The sequence below is a fragment of the Harmonia axyridis genome, chromosome 2, assembly GCF_914767665.1.
Source record: "Harmonia axyridis chromosome 2, icHarAxyr1.1, whole genome shotgun sequence".
In the NCBI taxonomy this organism is placed as follows: Eukaryota; Metazoa; Arthropoda; class Insecta; order Coleoptera; family Coccinellidae; genus Harmonia; species Harmonia axyridis.
In genome coordinates, this window is record NC_059502.1 from 31,545,186 (window position 1) to 31,564,908 (window position 19,723).

The following is a 19,723-nucleotide window of genomic DNA, read 5'->3' on the forward strand; positions in this document are numbered from 1 at the left end:
AATTTCTCACCAGCAAAATTGTTTTCCATGGACAGCAAGAGAGGTAATGAGTTGGGGCCAGGTCCGGACTATAAGGTGGATGCATAAGAACCTCTGGCGAGTCACTATCGATGTATGTGGCCTTACGTTGTCCCTATGGAACACAATTCCTCTCCTATTGGTTGCTTCTGGGCGATTGCTTCCTTCAGAAGGTCCAAATGTTGACAGTACAGTTACGAGTCAATATTTGTGCCTTAGGAGAGCAGCTTATGTAAATAATTCTCTGTCAATCCCACCAAATACACAACAAAACCTTCCTGACCGTTTCCGACAGCTCACCGCTTTTTTACTAGGACCGTTTTCGCTTGACGTTGTCGGAAGTTATCCACTTTTCATCACCAGCCACCAACCGTTGCCATGGCCCTTATATTTTTTTTCCAATAGATAGCTCCGATCGGGTTCCACTACATGGCGTTAGAAAGATGAGATTTCGTACCACATTATCTTTTGCGACAGTTTTGTGATTTGTTTACTCAGTTTAGTTCAAGCGTGCGTTAAAGATGGACAAAATATCAAGGAAGAAATCCGCCCCTGGCAAGATAATTATTGCTTGGTTTTCGTACCCCAATTCGAACGCGTAGAGTTTTTCAACGTGCTTGCCTCGAGGCAATCTTGTCAAGAGGAGGAGGGTTTAGTTGTAATATAATTAGTGAAGTTCTGAATCGGACGCTTAACAATTGTTTTACTATTGTTCACATCATAACATAATCATTCTGTATTTAGAGGATCTACGATTACAACAATTCCACTCACGTATAATAATTTTTCATTTTCAACGAAGTTTGTAAACGAAAAAAGGGGCCGTTCTAGTATTACATAAGCACTACAGGGGGGTGGGGGGTCTTACCTCTGCTTATTTTTAATGAATGTGGCCTAGATGATGATGACGTCAGCATTGAGTAATTGTACATATTTGTTATTCTCTTCAGTTGTAAATATGTACATGGTAAGTCAATAGTGCTCGATCGGTCGATAAATTTTGGCCTAGTAGAATGATTTAAATTTTGACGGAATCAACACCACTTAGCACATAAGCTCAAATTAATTTTGACAGGCTGCTCCGAAAATGGTGAAACACGATATCACCCTGTTTTTTAAATGGAAATGCCCAATTTTTATATCTCGCTCATAATGTCCATGAAATTCTCATTTCTTATACTCCAATTGTTATCATTTATCTGTGGTCCTTTTTGTCGTAATCCACTTGTTTCGAAAAATTTCATGGTTTAAACTGAAGTGTATATCTTGGAAACCGTTCGATATAATTGTACGATTTATTTTTTATTGAATTCCCAAAAAGTTTTTAAATCTTCTACAAATTTTCGGATCACTCTACAAGTGACACTGACACTTCAGACAATGAAATTTTTTTAAAATGATCTTGGAAAAATTTCAATAGGTCCATTTTTTTCGAATGGCACGCCCTGAATATCTATTGCCTGTCGGCTAGGCTCACTAGGCTAGTCTTGGCTAGCAATCTTCATTTTTGTCTGGACTTGTGCCTGAAGTGAATAATTTTAAAATGCTTCGCATTTTATGTTTTGTACTGGGGCTGGTAATATACTCTTCATGCATTGTATTTCAAAGGGATAAAATTAGTCTAAATAATATCTACTAATAATATCAATAAGATCAGCGAAATCAAAGAAATCATAAAAATATTTGAAAACACAGGATACAAGAAAATGATAGTAAGTAAGTAAGTAAGTAAGTAAGTAATTTATTTCGTGCCTTTTATACTTTACAGGTATATTACACACGTCAAAATAAAATAGGTAAATAACATATGACAAAAGTGATTGAACATAATTATACGACAAACATACAAAAAATATATATATACATATGTCATGTGTTAGATAAAAGTTCAAATTCACACCTCAATAGTGGCAGAAAGAAATGATGCAACGCTATAAAAGGATTTCTCAATCAAGAATTCTCTGATAGTTCTCAGAAACATCTTTTCAGGTAGATTTCGAGTTGACGACGATAATTTATTGAAAAGTTTATGGCCTAAGAAAGCTGGGCCGACGTGCGACTTCTTCAGTCTCACATAATCGGATCTCATATCATTAGCTCTTCTAGTATTGTGATCATGAAAATCTATATTGCAGTTGAAGGTCTTTTTGTTTACATGAACATACTTAAGGCACTCATAAATGAAAAGTGAAGGAAATGTCAGAATCCTCAAACTCCTAAAGGCTGCCTCACAATCATCCCTGTATCCAAGATTCGCCATCAGCCTCACAGCCTTTCTTTGTAGCCTGAAAATGCGTTCCCTACCTGAACTGTATCCCCATAATATTACACAGTATCTCATGTGGGATTCACACAGGGCACTGTATGCACCTCTGAGCACAGGCAATGATACACTTCCCACTAGTCTCCTCAGCACGAATATATTTTTACTAATCTTCGTGCTTATATTCTCAATATGCACGTTCCACGTCAGTTTAGAATCCATATGAACTCCCAGGAACCTCGATGATCCCATCAGCGACTCATCAGCGATCCTTCTCAAAGTAAAAAGCAGGTACTCTGTCTTGTCATCATTACAACATAAACCATTGGTGTTAAACCATTTCTTGGCTCTCAGTTCAGCAATCTGAACGTCCTCACAGACAGCAGACATATCACGTCCTCCCACCATAATACTCGAATCATCCGCCCATAGAAGATGATCAAAATCAGACATATAGTCAGAAAAATCGTTGACAAATATAAGAAACATCAATGGTCCCAAAATGGAGCCCTGAGGAACTCCCACATTCACCGACTCCCACTGTGACCACATACCTTGACTGAACACCCGCTGACGTCTGTTGGCGAAGTATGACCTCATAAGGTCCAAGCTTTCTAATTCAAAACCATACCGTTTCATTTTCTCCAATAGTACTGACTGTCCAACACAATCAAAGGCCTTACTCAGGTCTAAGAATAGGGACAGTGAGTGATAACCTTTCTCGAAACATTCCAGTGTAAAAGTCAGAAACTGATAAACTGCATCCAAAGTTTTTTTATGTTTCCTGAATCCGAATTGTTTATTTGAGAATAACATATTTGATTCGAAATATTCCATTATTTGGAAATATAAAGCTTTCTCTACAACCTTGGAAAATACAGGCAATATGGATTTCGGGCGATAGTTTTCTACAATATTTAGCAGACAACACAGACGAAAGTACCCAACTAAACCACTAATGGATGTAATAAAGGACCTCTCAGAAACACTGTAGCTGTTAACACATTGAAATACCTTTTTTGTGTGAACACATACATTTCTTCTTTTTTTTTTTGTCAAACAGAATATCTTAGTTATTTTAGCATCCGTAATATTGTACAAAATGTAATTCACACGGGCAGAAAGACGCAAGTCGTTAGCCATTTGCTAAGCAATAAATATACTTTCTCTCTCTCTCTCTCTATTTGAAAACATATATTTTGACAAAATTAAATAGAGATTACGTGAAAAATCAGGAACAAAGTCTGAAATGAATATGTTCGAAATAACTGATATTTTCAGCTGAAAAAGAGTCATCAATATTGATATGATCTGCTCAGATGTCTGCAAAACTTTTTTAATAATTTCACTATGATTGAAATGAGGTGCAGTTCGATATGAAAAAAGTTTGCAAACATCTGAGCAGAGTTATCGACCGATCGAGCACTTAGGTATACATACATTTTTTTGTGGTAAATATTTAAATATATATTTATTGAGAAATATTTTCAATTCTTTTCCTATTATGATAGTAAGCAAACTAATTTGAATTTTGCGAAGACTGAATTTTGCTTCATAATGTGTCAATGTAATAACTGGGACAACAACTGTATGAGGGCTTAGAAAACGGTGTTTCCTAGAGATGTGCAAAAAGAATCTATTCCAAGCAAAAGAATCGGATATTCTACTGAAATTAAAAACTATGGATACTTAGATACCCGTTGTATTTGTTTATGTACTTTTTTTTTAATGAAGATGATTATTATTGTTATATTGAAATTCACCTAATTATTTCCTACGTACCTCTCTTCCAATCTCCAACTAGATCTACTGATGTCACTCCAGGCGCTCATACTCCGGTTCCTCCTAGGCAGAAGAGGTCCTCTACTGGAGACCCTGTCAATAGTGTCGGGGGGGAAGTTCACCCTCAGCCTGGAGGTCTGTAATCCCAATGAGCTCTCATCACTAGGGATCATTTCGTAGCTCCAGGGCCTCGAGTCCGGGGGTTCGTCGTACCGGTTTTCTTCCCCCACACTGTCACCGGAAGATTCTGGGGAATGCACTTTGGGAGTTATTTTGGAAGCTGGTTGGGAAAACACTTTTAGGGGAAGGTTGTCTTGTGGATCGGGTTTTAGAGTTTAGTTGGGAAGCGGAAGTGTCCTTTTCTCACATGATTGAGTTTTTCATTTCAGGTATCCAATGGATGAGAGATCTGGAACAAATTAATTGTCAAAAAAAAAGAATGCAATAATAAAGAAACACTTTATTTAAATATTCTCAGATCATGAGAAGAGCTTAGTTGGGCTTCGAAATAAAAAATCAGCGATATCGACTCTACATCTTAATTCAAAATCACCTATAAAATGAAGATGAGAGTACCTACATCCAATTTTGATCTACACATTCAGGTGATAAAGCATTAGAAACCGATGTATCTGTTTATTTCAAAAATTCATGAAGCAAATAGCGTAATTGATGAGGGACAGTGGCATACCCAGACATAAACCATGGGGGGGATAAAGAAAAAAAAAGTTCATTATTCGTATCCGATGTCATTTGAATTTCCAGACACTTCTTGAGATTGATTTTCAATTCGAGTAGTTCGGAGCTTTTACTTCAGAATCTTATTAATTTCACCGGCCCGATTTTTTATTTTCAACATCAATTTGACATTTATAGCCCGTAAGTAAATGATGATTATGCCGACGACAGTAAGATCAGATCAAGCCCTTTGATTTAACCGCTGGTTGATGAATTCGTTGATTAAATGTTGCACAATCAAATTATTATTGAGCGCAACGCTCAATAATTTGATTCTGTAAAAATTTAATAAGTACGCCACTGATGAGAAAAGAATAACGCAATGTCTGTAATTGTCGGATTTTTAGCTGGAAATGGTGGATAGGATTCAACTCCCTGATGATGAATCGGTCATCAAATTTGATGCTGACAATCCGACCCGCCAGTCGTATTCATATTATCTAATATTTTCATGACTACAAAATGGACAGAGTTAATATTTTGTATGTTGATATGAAATAACAATTTCAAACTCCATGCAAAATTTGTCGGACCAAAGATCCGACCAGATTGAGATTTTGCTTGTATATTAGGCCAATTGAAAAGTCCCCGGTCTGATGCACAGATGGCGGTGCTAGTATTAAATCCATATGATTTCAAGTTAGTACCTACCAACCTTCAAACGACCATTAGTTTGTGAGATATTGCGTTGTGAGTGTAGCTATTTTGTTATTCGAAAAAAGATGAAAAAAAATTTCGTGTGCCAATAAAATATTGCTTTTTGAAGGGAAAAATACAGTCTTAGCAAAACCTTGGCTTGATAAAAAGTTTCCGTGGTCTGCACCAGAAAATTCAACCATCATTGATTGATATGCTAAGTTTAAACGTGGTGAAATGAGCACCGAAGACGGTGGACGCCCGAAAAAGGCTTCCACCGACGAAAAAATCAAAAAAGTTCACAAAATAATTTTGAATGACCGTAAAGTGAAGTTGATCGAGATAGCAGACATTGTGAAGAGATCATTTGAACGTGAACATGTACATCATATCATTCAAGAATATTTGTACATGAGAAAGCTGTGTGCAAAATGGGTGCCACCCTAGCTCACAATCGATCAAAAGCAACAACGTGTTAATTATTCTGAGCAGTGTTTGAAGCTGTTTAAGTGCAAAAAACCTGAATTTTTGCGTCGATATGTGAAGATGGTTGAAAAATGTCTCCATCATTTCACTCCGGAGTCCAATCGAGAGTCAGCTAAGTGGACTGCACACGATGAACCGAATCCGAAGCGAGGAAAAACATAATAGTCAGCTGACAAGGTTATGGCATCAGTATTCTGGGATGCGCAAAGTATAATATTTATTGATTACCTCCAAAATGGCCAGACCATCAACCGCGATTATTATATAGTGTTATTAGATAGTTTAAAGGATGAACTTGAAAAAAAGGGCCCCTTTTGAAGAAAAAAGGTGCTATTTCATCAAGACAATGCGCCGTATCACAAATCAATTAAATTGCATGAATTGGGCTTCGAATTGCTTCTGCATCCACCGTATTCGCCAGATTTGGCCCCCAGCAACTTTTTCCTGTTCTCAGACCTCAAAAAAATGCTCGCTGGTAAGAAATTTAGCGCCAATGAAGAAGTAATCGCCGAAACTGAAGCCTATATTTTGAAGCGAAAGACAAATCGTACTACAAAAATGGTATCGAAAAGTTGGAATATCGCTATAATCGCCGTATCGCCCTCGAAGGCAACTATGTTGAATAATAAAATCGAATATTGCCAAAAAATGTGTTTTACTATGGTAGACCGGGGACTTTTCAATTGGCCGGTTAGCTGAGTGCTATTTTCTTCCTCAAACTCCGTGCAAACTTTACCTGATCACATATCCGATCAGATTGAGATTTCGCTTGAATATAAATCGAATAACCTTCCAAATTCTTGCAAAATTTTTTCAGAGATATAATTTTTAATCCATGTATAACCGGTACCTATATTCTCAGGTCACGAAAATAATTTAACTTATTAGGGAATATCGAATGATGGTATAATTCCATCAGGACCAGTTCTCCAGAAACGTCTGATAGGAACCCGAACTTGGACAACCAGGAGCTTTTGCGCACCCCTTCATTCATGCTACAATTACACTCTTGGACGCTTTTTTCTATATTCTGATGGAATTTAAACACTCAATTTTGCACGGAGCTTGGTATAAGTATTCTCGATAATCCGGGTCAGATCTGTAGCAACCGAAATATTAGTTTTTCGATATTGTCTTCAAATTTTTTATGGTTCTGATGACGCTACCTACCACCGTCTTTCCGATGAATGATCGCGTAAATTGAGATTTTCAAAATATTCCAACTAATCCTGAAATTGCATGTATGTATTTCAGGGGAACATCAAACTATTCGCTGTTGAGCAAACAATGAACGGTGATGGGACAGTAATAAAGCATAGAAGAGACAAAACCAGCTCGCCTAACTTGAAAAACTCTAGTTTCTAGAAGATCTCACAAAGATCTTAAAAGTCGATGCAGAAAAAGAGATATTGAAAATTTGGAGAATTTGGGGCTAACCATAACTACAAAATTCTCCAAACCGAAGATAAGAGCTCCAAAGTCTATATTGACTAAAAGTAAAAATTTCTAAATGACGACTTTATTTTCATTCCTTATTAAATATTATGACACAAATTTTAAATGCTCCTCCAGTGGGGTGTGAAAATCGCTTTCTTATTTTCTCCTATTCTTTCCTCACATCCTACGCTATTTTTTTTTTTGAATTTATGAAATGTACAATCATACCGATACTTCATCATATGTATAAACGTGCAGATTATTGCGATGAATGCAGATTCTGAAGCTAAATTGTACAAAATGCTGGAGACCTTATCGATTGTACTATAAAAGTTTCACTTGTAAGTCAACAAATTAAAAACTTAAAATAGCATCAAATAATAACGAGATACAGTAAATCAAAGAATTTTTCGCCTTAGCAGTAGCATTACCTATACATCTGAAAATAAGTCGATACCATATATCGAGAGCTCAGCAAAAGTTAATCTTTAAGAACATAATTCTTCAATGTGGTAGCTACATGAAAGAGGTACCTAGGTGTAAAAACTTTCCTCTATAGTAATATATACAGGGAAAATTCGAATGATAAAGGAAAACCATAGGAGCAACTGTGGTTTGTGGGGCTCCGAGAACATGCTTCTTATAGTTAAAGAAAAATGATAACACAAAGCTGTCCAAAGAAATATAAGAAGAAACCATGGAATATACGTATCACTGAGGTGATAGTTTACCTCTTTTTAAATTTTTATTTTATTAATCAATTTAGAGAAGCGCAATATAAAAAAGATTGGTACTAGACAGATCCTAAAGGGTAATTATTAAGTGGAATATTTTACATTGATCATATGCTGTCATTCTGTTAGCAAGAACAGCAAAAATCTTTATTTTTTGGGTGCTATACACTTGTAACATCACTGAGTATACATTCAGAAGAAATCGAACAATAATAAAATGTATTTTTCATCTATGTTGCATAATGAATGATTACGATAGCTTAAGATGATACACCTGATTCACTTTCATAGATCTGACAAAACAGAATGTTGTTTATGTATGTTAATTGATTCCGACTGGTTAGCAGTTCTGTTATCATAGGTATTTTGTAAATACGGATTCATGCTCAATTTAGTATATTTTAATGAGGTGCGAAATTTTTTAACAATTATTTATTGATTCTTCTCTTAAAATGCTAAAACCAATTCTGTTGGATACTACTTTTTTTTGCCAAAATATGGACCGATTTCAAAATGTATTAATTAGTTTTTTTCATCCGTTGTTTATAAAGAACATATGTATATAGAACCAGTTCGTATAAATTGATTATTTAATTACATCATGATTTGGTACTAATAAATTTGATATTTTGGTTTCATGGTTGATAACTTTCATTCGGTAATCAAAAATCAGCGAGGTATTGTATTCCGTTAATCATGCTTTAATGATATTGGTTATTGAAATGGAAATTATATTTCAAGATATCATCAGGAGGTCCAAAGTTATGTTTTCTAATAGAGCAACAACAACGCCACAAGTTTTCAATATTTGGTGTTAATTCATTTGTACACACTTGAATTGTATAACTGGGCCCTTCATTCAATGATGGTGCTAGGTAAAACTTTATCTTTCGAAAAGTGAAATATGAAGACTCGAAATTTTCACGATACCTTTGAGGTCTGAATGTGTCATCATGCGTTATGCTGAGGAATATGGAGTAGTGGTCAGTAAGGTTGGTTCGAAACACAATTGGAGACAGTCTAACATTTCTATGTTTACTAGAAAGTCTTACAAAGAAATGATCAATTATTGTACTAGAGTCTTCTCTTCTCATGATTCACTTCAAATATTCCATTGAACAAACCAGAGTTGAAGTTTAGAGATGCCTTCTTGCAGGTATTTCGTTGCTATTTTAGGACACCAAAAATTGTCATATGTCAAGAGTGGAGGTATCGTCAGCGTCTGTTTTCGGCATATAGGATATATATATAATGAAAACAGAAACGGAGAGAGCAGAGATCATTGCGGGACTCCGGCTGAAAATGAAGACCATCCCAGTAACCGTTAAAGCCTTATATTACATCCGAATCCTTCTCCACTCATGACAAAGCGTAACCATCTTGTAAAACCTGCTGTAATTTCCGTCCAAGCAGTTTTTAAGAAATCGGAGATTTTGCTATGATTGTTTTGTGTCCCGCGAAAACACTCTTACATACCCAGTCATCGATTTTTTCGAATATTTATATGGCCAGATAGAAAATAGTATATTTTTCGGCTGAATAAAATGACGGAAAATTGAAGTCGAGTCATATAAGGTTGAAGTTATACAGGGTGTTTCATTGAAAAATGTACAAACGTTAACCTGAGGAAGAGCTGACCCAGACTAGTCCAAAAAACCTATATATGATAGGTTTAATCTTTCCCATAGCCAAAACACAAGGTGGTTTATAAATTCACCAATATTTTCAATTCTTTATAACTTTTGAACCACCCTGTATATTTGATTGATATTTGGAACGAACAATTTACTCCATTAGGTCCTTCGATTACTTTTTTTTTCAAATGGCACCCCCCGTATATTGTCAGTGAGAATTGCGTGTCATTCTATTTGGAATACAACGATAGCACATACTTGGTATTTTTTCAGTAATGACAACAAAAACATTAATATTTTGTGATTTCTTTCACGTTATTTAATTAAAAAACTAACGTTTTTTATAATAAAAAACCTGCTTTGAATGTTTCTTCGTTTTTTGGATTGCATATTAGGTATATTCTGATTGCAATTTATACTTCACAAAATGTTAATGTTTTTGTTTTTATTGATAAAAGAATTCCAAGTATGTGCTATCGTTGTATTCCGAATAGCTTGACACGCAATTTCCACTGACAATATACAGGGGGTGCCATTTGAAAATGAAAAGTAAAGGGTAGCTACCACAGGGCTGTCGAATGTACGAACCTTTTTATACATCATTGGGAAAGTACTTCAATGTTATACAAAGCAATTTTAAATTATCTTGTCAAATAAGCTAGATATTGCCTCATACGATAACTTGGGACACCCGGTATATATTTCTATAACTTTGGTCACTAATTGCCTCTCATAGGTTTCTTGAGTTTCTGAACAATTCAGATTTTGTAGTTACGAAGTACTGCCTTGTAACCTTCTTTATACATAATTTTTTAAATACATTTTCCATATAGATTTTTTCGTCAATATATTGGATTCAAACATCTGGACACAAATTCCAATTTTTCGGTGTTCGACAAGAAAACGACATGAAAACAGAATGATGTTTCGCTTTTAACATAAGGTCACTTTTTTGAAAAAAAAATTTCATGGAGAGAAACATACTTCATTAAAATTTGTTCATTTTAAATTAGATCGATACTCAAAATTCAAGAGAAACTAAATACCTTGTCTTGCCATGAACACGAAATCTCTCGAAAATTAAGCCCTTCGGGGATCAATTTTTGGAAACTTATTTTATTGATAAATTTTATAAAGATTTCATATGGGTTTAACTCCGGAACCACTAGATGGATTTTGCCTATGATCCAACCCTGAAAATTTCAACTTTCTTGAACAGCCTGCACCAAATTGGATACGTTCTATTTCTAGATAGACAAAAACCGATGTCGGTGTCCGATCACCAATTTTCATGAGAAACTCATTGGCGAAAATCGCAACTGCACAACTATCATCGTGATATAGTTACCGGGTGTTTATCGAAAATATTCATTTTCTGACTTTTTATGTAGAATTCAATGACGTTATTTGAATTTTTTGCGAACTGATATTTTATGAGATTGCAGAAATATGGCATACTTGATATTTTTCCGAAGTCATGTTCGAGATATTGAATTTTGACCTTGTTCAAGGCCAAGTTTGAATTATATAGACACCCGATATAGGACCAATTCAATACCTTTCGACTGATATTCGAGAGAGACGTCAATCTATAGAATTTCTGCATGATTCTTTGATATCTCACAATTTCCGTTCTAGGTCTAGATCACTTTCTGTTTGTTTACGGTGACCGTATCCAAGACATCATAATAGAATGTCATAGGTTGTAGTGAAAAATTCAGGAATTATTGATTTTCAGTGAATGATGGGCATGTCCTGAATGCTAATTAATATTTCAACAATACTGCATTGAAAATAACAGATTTTGTGGATCAATTCAAAACTGCAGAGCCCCTGTATAATAGATGCTCTTGTGTTCGTTTATAACTATAATAATAGACCTGGATTAATTTCTCCTTTCAACTTGCCTATTGTCCAGAAACTCAATTCAAGCGAACGGAATCAATGAATCGTATCTGCCAGTTATTTTCGGAGTACAGTGAAATTTGAAGGACGTTCTAGAAGAATGAGTTCTTGACTTTCAGTAATGATGCGGAAACACTTAAGGGTTCGGTTTCTGATTGAATGAATTTTATTACTGGACAAGCTATTATTCAGCGAATTTTCAGGAAATAAATAAGACTAACAATATCAATTCCAATCAAGATAAGTACTCACTGATTTTATTATTTAATGCTCAGAATATACAGGTCAAGTGTTTTGATTCGTCATTTGCAATAATGAATTTGTAGGGAATGTCTCTTAATTAAAATATTACAACACGTTCAGGTTCACGAATGAAGTCGAACAGTTCACAGTTCATTGCAATTTGAATTAAGTTTTCATTTGAAAAATATCGAATACGCCGTATGGTTATCAGTGACGAATAGTTATATAATATTGAAATTTAAAAATTTTTGGTTTATTTGCAAGGAGCGTTGAAGAAATGTTGAGATGCTAGAATTGAATTTCCGTGATAGCATTTATTTTCAAAAAATAATTCTATCTACAAAATTGGATACTCTTCTAGGATGATTTGGTGCATATGTTGTGTATTGACTCTGTCTGGTCAGAGATGGCGCTATGGCTGTTCGCGCCATTTTACTTCGGCGCTGGCGGATTTAAATGGGTCGTCGCTTTGCAACGACTCGCCAAAGTTGAAATAGAAAAAGTGAAATATTTCAACTGTGCGAAGAGACAATGACGAATCCAACCTCTCCTACAGAAATCAAAGAATTGATTAGGAAACTGAAAAATAGGAAAGCATTTATTATATTATTATCTTCTTTTTCTTCTTCTTCAAGTATAGTGGGCCAATAACCACATAATCAACATAAACATAATAAATCTTCTTTCATTGTTCACATGATTTCGCAGACTGAAGTTTTTACATTGTGTTGATAAGACTGAATGAAGTATAAAGTTTGCGAAATTTTATGGAAAATACGTTAATAATCGTTTAACGACTGTGTGAACACCATGAAATTAATTTCAATCATGGAAAATTACATGAATAGGAATTTCAACAAACTCGCAAGAGCTGCTGTCATTCTTCAAATCGAAATATCCTATACCCCAATTAGGAGAATCGATACAAATCCAAGGGCGTAGAAATGCGGGGGTACTGGGGGTAATTACCTCCCCAAGATTTTCAAAATATAAATTTTATAAATCTCGTGAATATGAAGAACGAAAATTTCTCCATAAAATGAACTAATAATAATCATTTCACTTGCCCTTTGAAATCAACCCGTCAATAAAAAATCTGAACCCTTTACGGTTTATGACTTTATTGTCGCTTTCAAGATGATTACTTTTATTGCACTACGAGCTCGTCTTTGTTCGAGGTTTATTATTTTCCTTTATCTATCCGCTTTCTCGGCATCGCCCCTTTTTGCCATCTATGACTTTTGCATTCGTCATTGGTATACATTTACACGTTGTTTTCGGTTTTTTGTATCATTCTTGTCACAAAATTTCAATACTGTACTTATCAGAAACTGAACTAAGTAATTCGAATCGAAAATTGTCTGGGCTGTGTTGTGCAATTTATTGTGTTTCATTCAAATTGCAATTTATTTGTGAAGACATCAGTTCTGAATTGACTATATCTACAGGGTGTTCCTAAATTGGAGGTACAAATGAAATGACAGATTTCTCGGATCATTTGAAGAAAAAAAATTTGCGTCAATCTAATTCAGGAACACCCAGTATAAGATAAGAATCATCGAATTGGTAATAAAAAAATTTTTTCAAACTTCGTTATCATACCTCTTTTTCTCACATTATAGATATGAGTGAACAATGTCGTCAAACATTTTTTTCGATTAACCCCCAAGAAAAAAAATATCTACGCCCTTGTACAAATCTCAATTAATTTTTTACCTAGGTTCACTATTAATGAATTATCAAAACAAATCTCAGTTCTTCTTTCTCTTCACGACGATCGACGATTCTGTTTAATTATAGATATCACAAGATTGTGATTAGAATTGTTTACCTGTGAATAAAACGTTATCATTTCTACTGATCTCCACAATCACATTACCATTCCTGAAAATTCATTCGAGTGATTTAATTGAATGATCATCGATTTTTCTGATGAAATAATAAATAATAATAATAATAATTAATCATTCAATATTAGTCTATTCGAACCCAATTCAATTGTAGCCAGAAGTTTCGGCTAGTCAAGCAACTGTAAAAATCTCTTGAAGTGGTATGTAGTCCCACAATTATTCTTATTGTCTGCGATGATCATGGTATGAATTTACACAACCAGTGGCGGATCATCCGGTATGCTTAGTACGCTGTTTCGACAGAAATTGCAGGGGGAAGTATAGGGGGGGCGAAAGTTTTCAAGCGTAAAGGTATCCGAAAATCGTCGATCTTCCACTGCCCTTAACTATTCTTATTGTCTATGATGATCCTTCACCTCAACTTCTTAAAAGAACCCTGGAATTATATTTTTTTTATAACTCAAAGATTACCCCTCTCATTAATAAAAAAATCAGGAGCACTGATTTAGCTTAGTAAGATTCTAATCGCTTGTGCAGACCACAGTTCGTTATTATGCAATTTGATTCATTATAATGATAACAATGATATTGATGTGGATTTATTTATCTTGTTGAAGGGTTTCGATGAGAGTGATGACACAATAGTCTTTAATTTGGCTTGGACATTCGAGTGATTATTTAACATAATACAAACTGATTTCAACCAAGCCGGATGTATTGTTACGGAAATATTCGGTATCGTTTTCTGGCGATGAACATGAAATTTTAGCTTGAAATTGTGTTTTTAATCTCCATCGATCAGATCTGATATGTTCACGATAATATTGGGTATTCCTTTTCCAATATTCTTTCCGAATTGTTGACGAAGAACCTTGAAATTGCTATTTTATATCTCATTTTATATAATGGCCACGGAAATATTGGTAATTTTTTTTTGATCCCCTTGAATTTTCTGTGGTTCTAGTGACTCAGTTCAGATGAAATTCTGCATGAAGGTAGGAATAGTTGCTTCATTTCGATCGAATTGGTGATTTCGAAATCATCAGGAAGTAGACATTTTGAACGGTCGTATTCGGATTCTACCCATTAACAAAATTAACCGTGGCATTAGAGATTCGAATCTACCCTGATAATTTCAAGATTCTAGTTTTTTCTGTTCGAAAGTTATCGTATTTCCGAACGGATAGACATACTTGAATTTTACCACGAATTCATCATCAATGAGTAGAATCTCATCGTTTCATACCATTTGCTTATCAAAATTTGAGAATTATCTCTCTTAACTACCTATATATACAGGGTGAGTCTTTGATTTGTACATATATTTCAACCGAAGATTCCTGAGGTCAAAAGAAACATTTTTTTCTTTTATAGTTTTTTCCGATTCGGCCCGGTTACAAAGATACAGGCTGTTGAAAATCGATAAAAAAATGTGATTTTCAGCTATATCTCGTAAATGGTTCTATTGAAGGAAATGATTTTTGGAATATAGCTTTTCCTTGATGTGATACATCTTATCCGAACACAAGATTCCCTACACATCTTTCAGTTTCTTCATTATGAACATTACATCACATAAAAATACCAGAAATTCGAACAACCCAACTCTTAAAAATAATTTGAACGTTCATTGAACAATATTTGGCTAATTTGAAAAATAAAAGTATTCTTCATATTTTCTCCTACAAAGCGCCGTTTTCGAGTAACTTGATCTTAAAAAAAAAAAATTATCTGTGAAATTCGAAAAATTGGGTACTTTGGCTAAATGCAACTCTGTTCTGTTGTGGAAAAAAAACCACAGAAATGAATATTTACTATGATGTCAAGTTCTCAGATTTTAGAATTGAAGTACTAGCCAACTTAGTTTGAAAATGAAGTTATTTGAATAAGCTCACCTCAACTCTTCTATTTGATTACAAATTACTGAACTTTGACACAGCTCTTATAATAAGAAGATACTTCATTAAAATCAACATTCTATTTTGAAAAGTCCAGATTTCCCATAAAGCCCATGTTCAAAAAAGTTTTCACAAAATAGTCCCATTATAATGGCAACAGTCAATATCCCACTAAAGACTGCTGCTATCGAACAATACTGTATTCTTCGAGGGTCATTCAAACTCACATCGAAACATACCACTAAGTACATACTAGACAAATTTTCATGTGATTGAGATTAAATACTTTTATTTTTTTGATATTCCATAAATTCATCCTAGAGCATATGATTGACATACTTCCAAGAGTGCCATAATTGTTTGAATATGAAAACAAATAGGTGAGTTGAAAGAAACAGGATATTCAACTGTGGATATTTATATTGAATACTTCTCATTTATTTTCAATGGCAAAATCAAGATGCATCAAGTAGTAGAGTTGGCTATAATGTAGGTACATATTATAGAACAAATTTGATAACAAGTGGAGTCTAACATTTTCCATTGATTAAAGAGCCATAAAACTTCATTTCCATATTTTCACACTGGTGGCTTCAAAAATATTGATGCAGATCATTATTTTTATGAGATAGTTGGAACAAATCAAATGCTTCATTTCATAAAGGAATTACTTTCTATCAGAATGCATACTTATTTATTTTGTATCCACACAATTATTTTGGAAATTGTTTTAAATTTCTCGAAAATATGTATGGATGTATTCTGTTGGGATTCTTCAAATCTTCGATGATTTTCATTGCAAGCTAACATAATAATCATAATATCAAATATCATAATAACAACAACAGTGTAATCTGTAAATAGTGTAAATGAATATTTTAGGTTAGAACATAGATTATTCGAACTGCTGTGTTTAAATTTGCAACACTCGAAATTTAAGGTTCAAACTTAAAACCACAGACAACTAGTCTGTGTTAGAACTTTTACAGATTTATTTGCGAATGTGAGGTTAATTGTACGAAATGAAATAAACAACGATATATTATAAATGCGATATAATAAATGAATGGATATGAAGTATGACTATCAGAGCTAAGCTAATATGGGTGGTAGCGAGCTCAATTCGTTATGATTATCGAAAATGAAATAGAAAATCAAGAGAAAAATATTTAATCTTTATCGTCAATGAAATTGGGATAATTGTATTATAAATACTACTTTGTTCAACAAATGGAATGTTAAAAGTGAGTTTATGATGGTTTTTCCAATCTAGTAGCTTATTTCCAAGGTTCAAATTGTATATCTTATACTTGCGAAAACTTCAGTGTTCCGGTTACCAGGGGTGAATTAGCTCATTATGAAAATTTAAAATGGCTATATCTTTTTAACAGGGCCGAATCGGAAAAAATGGTAAATGAAAAAAGTGTTTCTTTCGACCTCAAGAATCTTCGGAAAAATATATGTACAAGTCAAAGACTCACCCTGTATATATATATAGATATAAAATTCATATAATATATAAAATTAAAAAATCACGAAATCGTGGAGGAAAAACTACTCTTATCATTTAATCTTCAAATTAATATAAATGAGATATGATAACTTCAAACTTAATATTATTAATAAAATTCATGTACTTCTAGAGGGAAATCTTCTTTCTTCATGATTCTTGAATAGCATTATTTACAATCATATTTTTCTGCGAAACATACCAATAGTTGGAATCGATGTTTCTTTTATAATACTGGGTGTTTCAAAATTAGACGTGAACCTTGAAGGACTTGATAGTATGACTCATTCGCTCTCGTTTGAGCCATATTTAGTCATAACCAAAAATCAACAGTTAACGAGATATTCGAGTTCTTGTGACTTTCAAAGGATTTCTCACTTTATTTTTATACGATGGCCAAATTTGATTATAATTTTTGATTATTTTCGTGGCCAGCGAGAAGTCCGGATTTAACATCGTTAAAAGCGAGAAGATTGAGAATGAATTTCAGGCGGAAGGTCATTTGAAACATAATTTTCTACATTTTCTACTGAAATTTTTAGTTTGATTTCAATAAGTAAATATTTGATTCATTACTTTCTTTTCTTTGCTTCTCTCCCCTTTCAAACCAAAATCTGCAGAAACAAAAGTAGTGCCTGCATTTTATCATACATAAATTGTGGAAGTTGCAGGCAAATTCATATTTGAAAGTTAGTATTCTTTTTTTCATATACCAACTTTCAAATCGTACTAATTCTTTTTCAACATCTCATCATGCAGCATAGTTTTGCTTTTTGTATACATATAATATCGTTTTCTGATGAAAATTATCCACAATTTGAATCGAATTTGGCCAACGTAGAAAAAATTGCCGAAAAATGAAGTGAGATGAGAAATTTTTCAAAAAACACAAGAACTCAAATATCTCGGAAGCAATTCATTTTCGATTATAAATTCACAGCAAATGAGCAAGGTTCACGTCTAATTTGGAAATACCCTGTATGATGAAATGCCAAGGAAAACAACCAAAACGTTTTACATGCAAAATTCAAAATTTCAGTATTTTACCAGTTTGCCAATATACCTATGTATATTTTTGTTAGTATCCCGAAAACTATAATAGTTGAAAAAATGTTGCAATGCTTGTTATCACCGTTAAACTTGAGGCTAAGAAACAAAAGGTATATACTCAACATAAAGAATTCATTAATACATATAAGAACCCAATCCAAATATTGTACATTCTACACAAAATATCCTCGTAGGTACATCCATTCCAAATATCTTGTTTTCGGCACATCGATCGTTCCGGAATAAAGGGGGTTAAGGTTAAGGATATTCTGAACAAACCCCAATTCATTTAATCTGTTATTTACTCCCTCGATTTTTGTCAGTTCCTTCTATCCTAAATTGCGAATTATGAATGAGCAGACCTGAACAGAAATCTGTAGGTTGGATTTCATTATTTGGTCAATTACTGATAGAAAATAATTAGTTTTTGAACATGAGATCATTTTGAACATAAGGTTGCTTCGAAAAAGATTAGTTTTCAATTTGAAATGATTGACGAAAAAATTCAAAATATAAAAATCTAGAAAAAAATAATTTTATGATTAAGATATAAATTCATCAACTTTTTGTGCTCAAACAAAATTGACAAACGTAGGATTACTAACAAATGTTATTAAACCTACGTTTGTCAATTTTTGTTTGGTATCAATTTCTTAGATACCAAGTTGTATATTAATCAGAGCAATAGAAAACTTGAAAACTCTAGATCGAAAATTGAAGCGACGCTCGCCATGTCCCAAACTATTCAACGACCACTATTATTAAACCCGATGACGTGAACAGAAACGAAAAAGTCCATCGACTTCGCGAAGAGTTTTTCGGATTAAAACTCTTGGAATATCGGTTTTCCTCACGTAAGTTCATGGAAAAAGTTGAATTCGCACAGAATTCAATTAAAGAACCAGTCATCTGACTGACGTTACTCTCTTCATAGAGTTTTGATGTGTGATGCACATCCTCAATAGAAAACTAGGGAAAGACAAATTTGGAGCAAGGTGCAATGAAGGTAAGCAATTTAATAGTACTAGTTGAAAACATAGAAATATCTAGAGATATAAAATTCTCCTAAGAAACAGAGATTTCCTATGAAGAATTGTCTGATTTCATTCTAGAAGTTATGACAAATTCATTAGATTCCGAAAATCTTGAAACCAATTGGGAAATCAATGAGGTTGGAATTGAATATGGAGTGTCAGACGCCGAGGAAAATGTCAGTAACGATGAAAATTCAAGGAATGCCTGAGGAAATTTGCACCGATTCACTTTAAGCCAAACGAGGACCCGGTAAACCAAAAATAGTTAGGTCCGGTTCAACCGAGGGTTCAACACCAAGGGAATGGGAATATCAGTGAAGAAGTAGATGGCCCGTCTCGAGGGGAAGCTGAAGATTATTCTCAGTGAGCTCAACACGACTAAGTACTTGGGAGATTACCTGTAGAGAACATAGATAACAGTAATACAGTGTTAGTCATAATTGAATGTGAATTATGACATTCAACGTTAATTCTCCCATTATTGTATAAAAAAAGTTATGGTGTA

General features: G+C 33.9%; 1 protein-coding gene across 9 annotated transcripts in view; it reads right to left on the reverse strand.

The window, feature by feature from the left end:
• The window catches only part of LOC123674263 (potassium channel subfamily T member 2), a 777,909-nt gene that overhangs the window by 639,995 nt on the left and 118,191 nt on the right, over positions 1-19,723 (reverse strand). For all 9 annotated transcript variants that reach the window (XM_045609230.1, XM_045609237.1, XM_045609228.1 and 6 more), the window contains exon 3: positions 4,064-4,472. In XM_045609230.1, coding sequence (XP_045465186.1) covers positions 4,064-4,236 — 173 coding nt within the window. In that variant the 5' untranslated portion in view covers positions 4,237-4,472. The remainder of the gene's footprint in view (positions 1-4,063; positions 4,473-19,723) is intronic.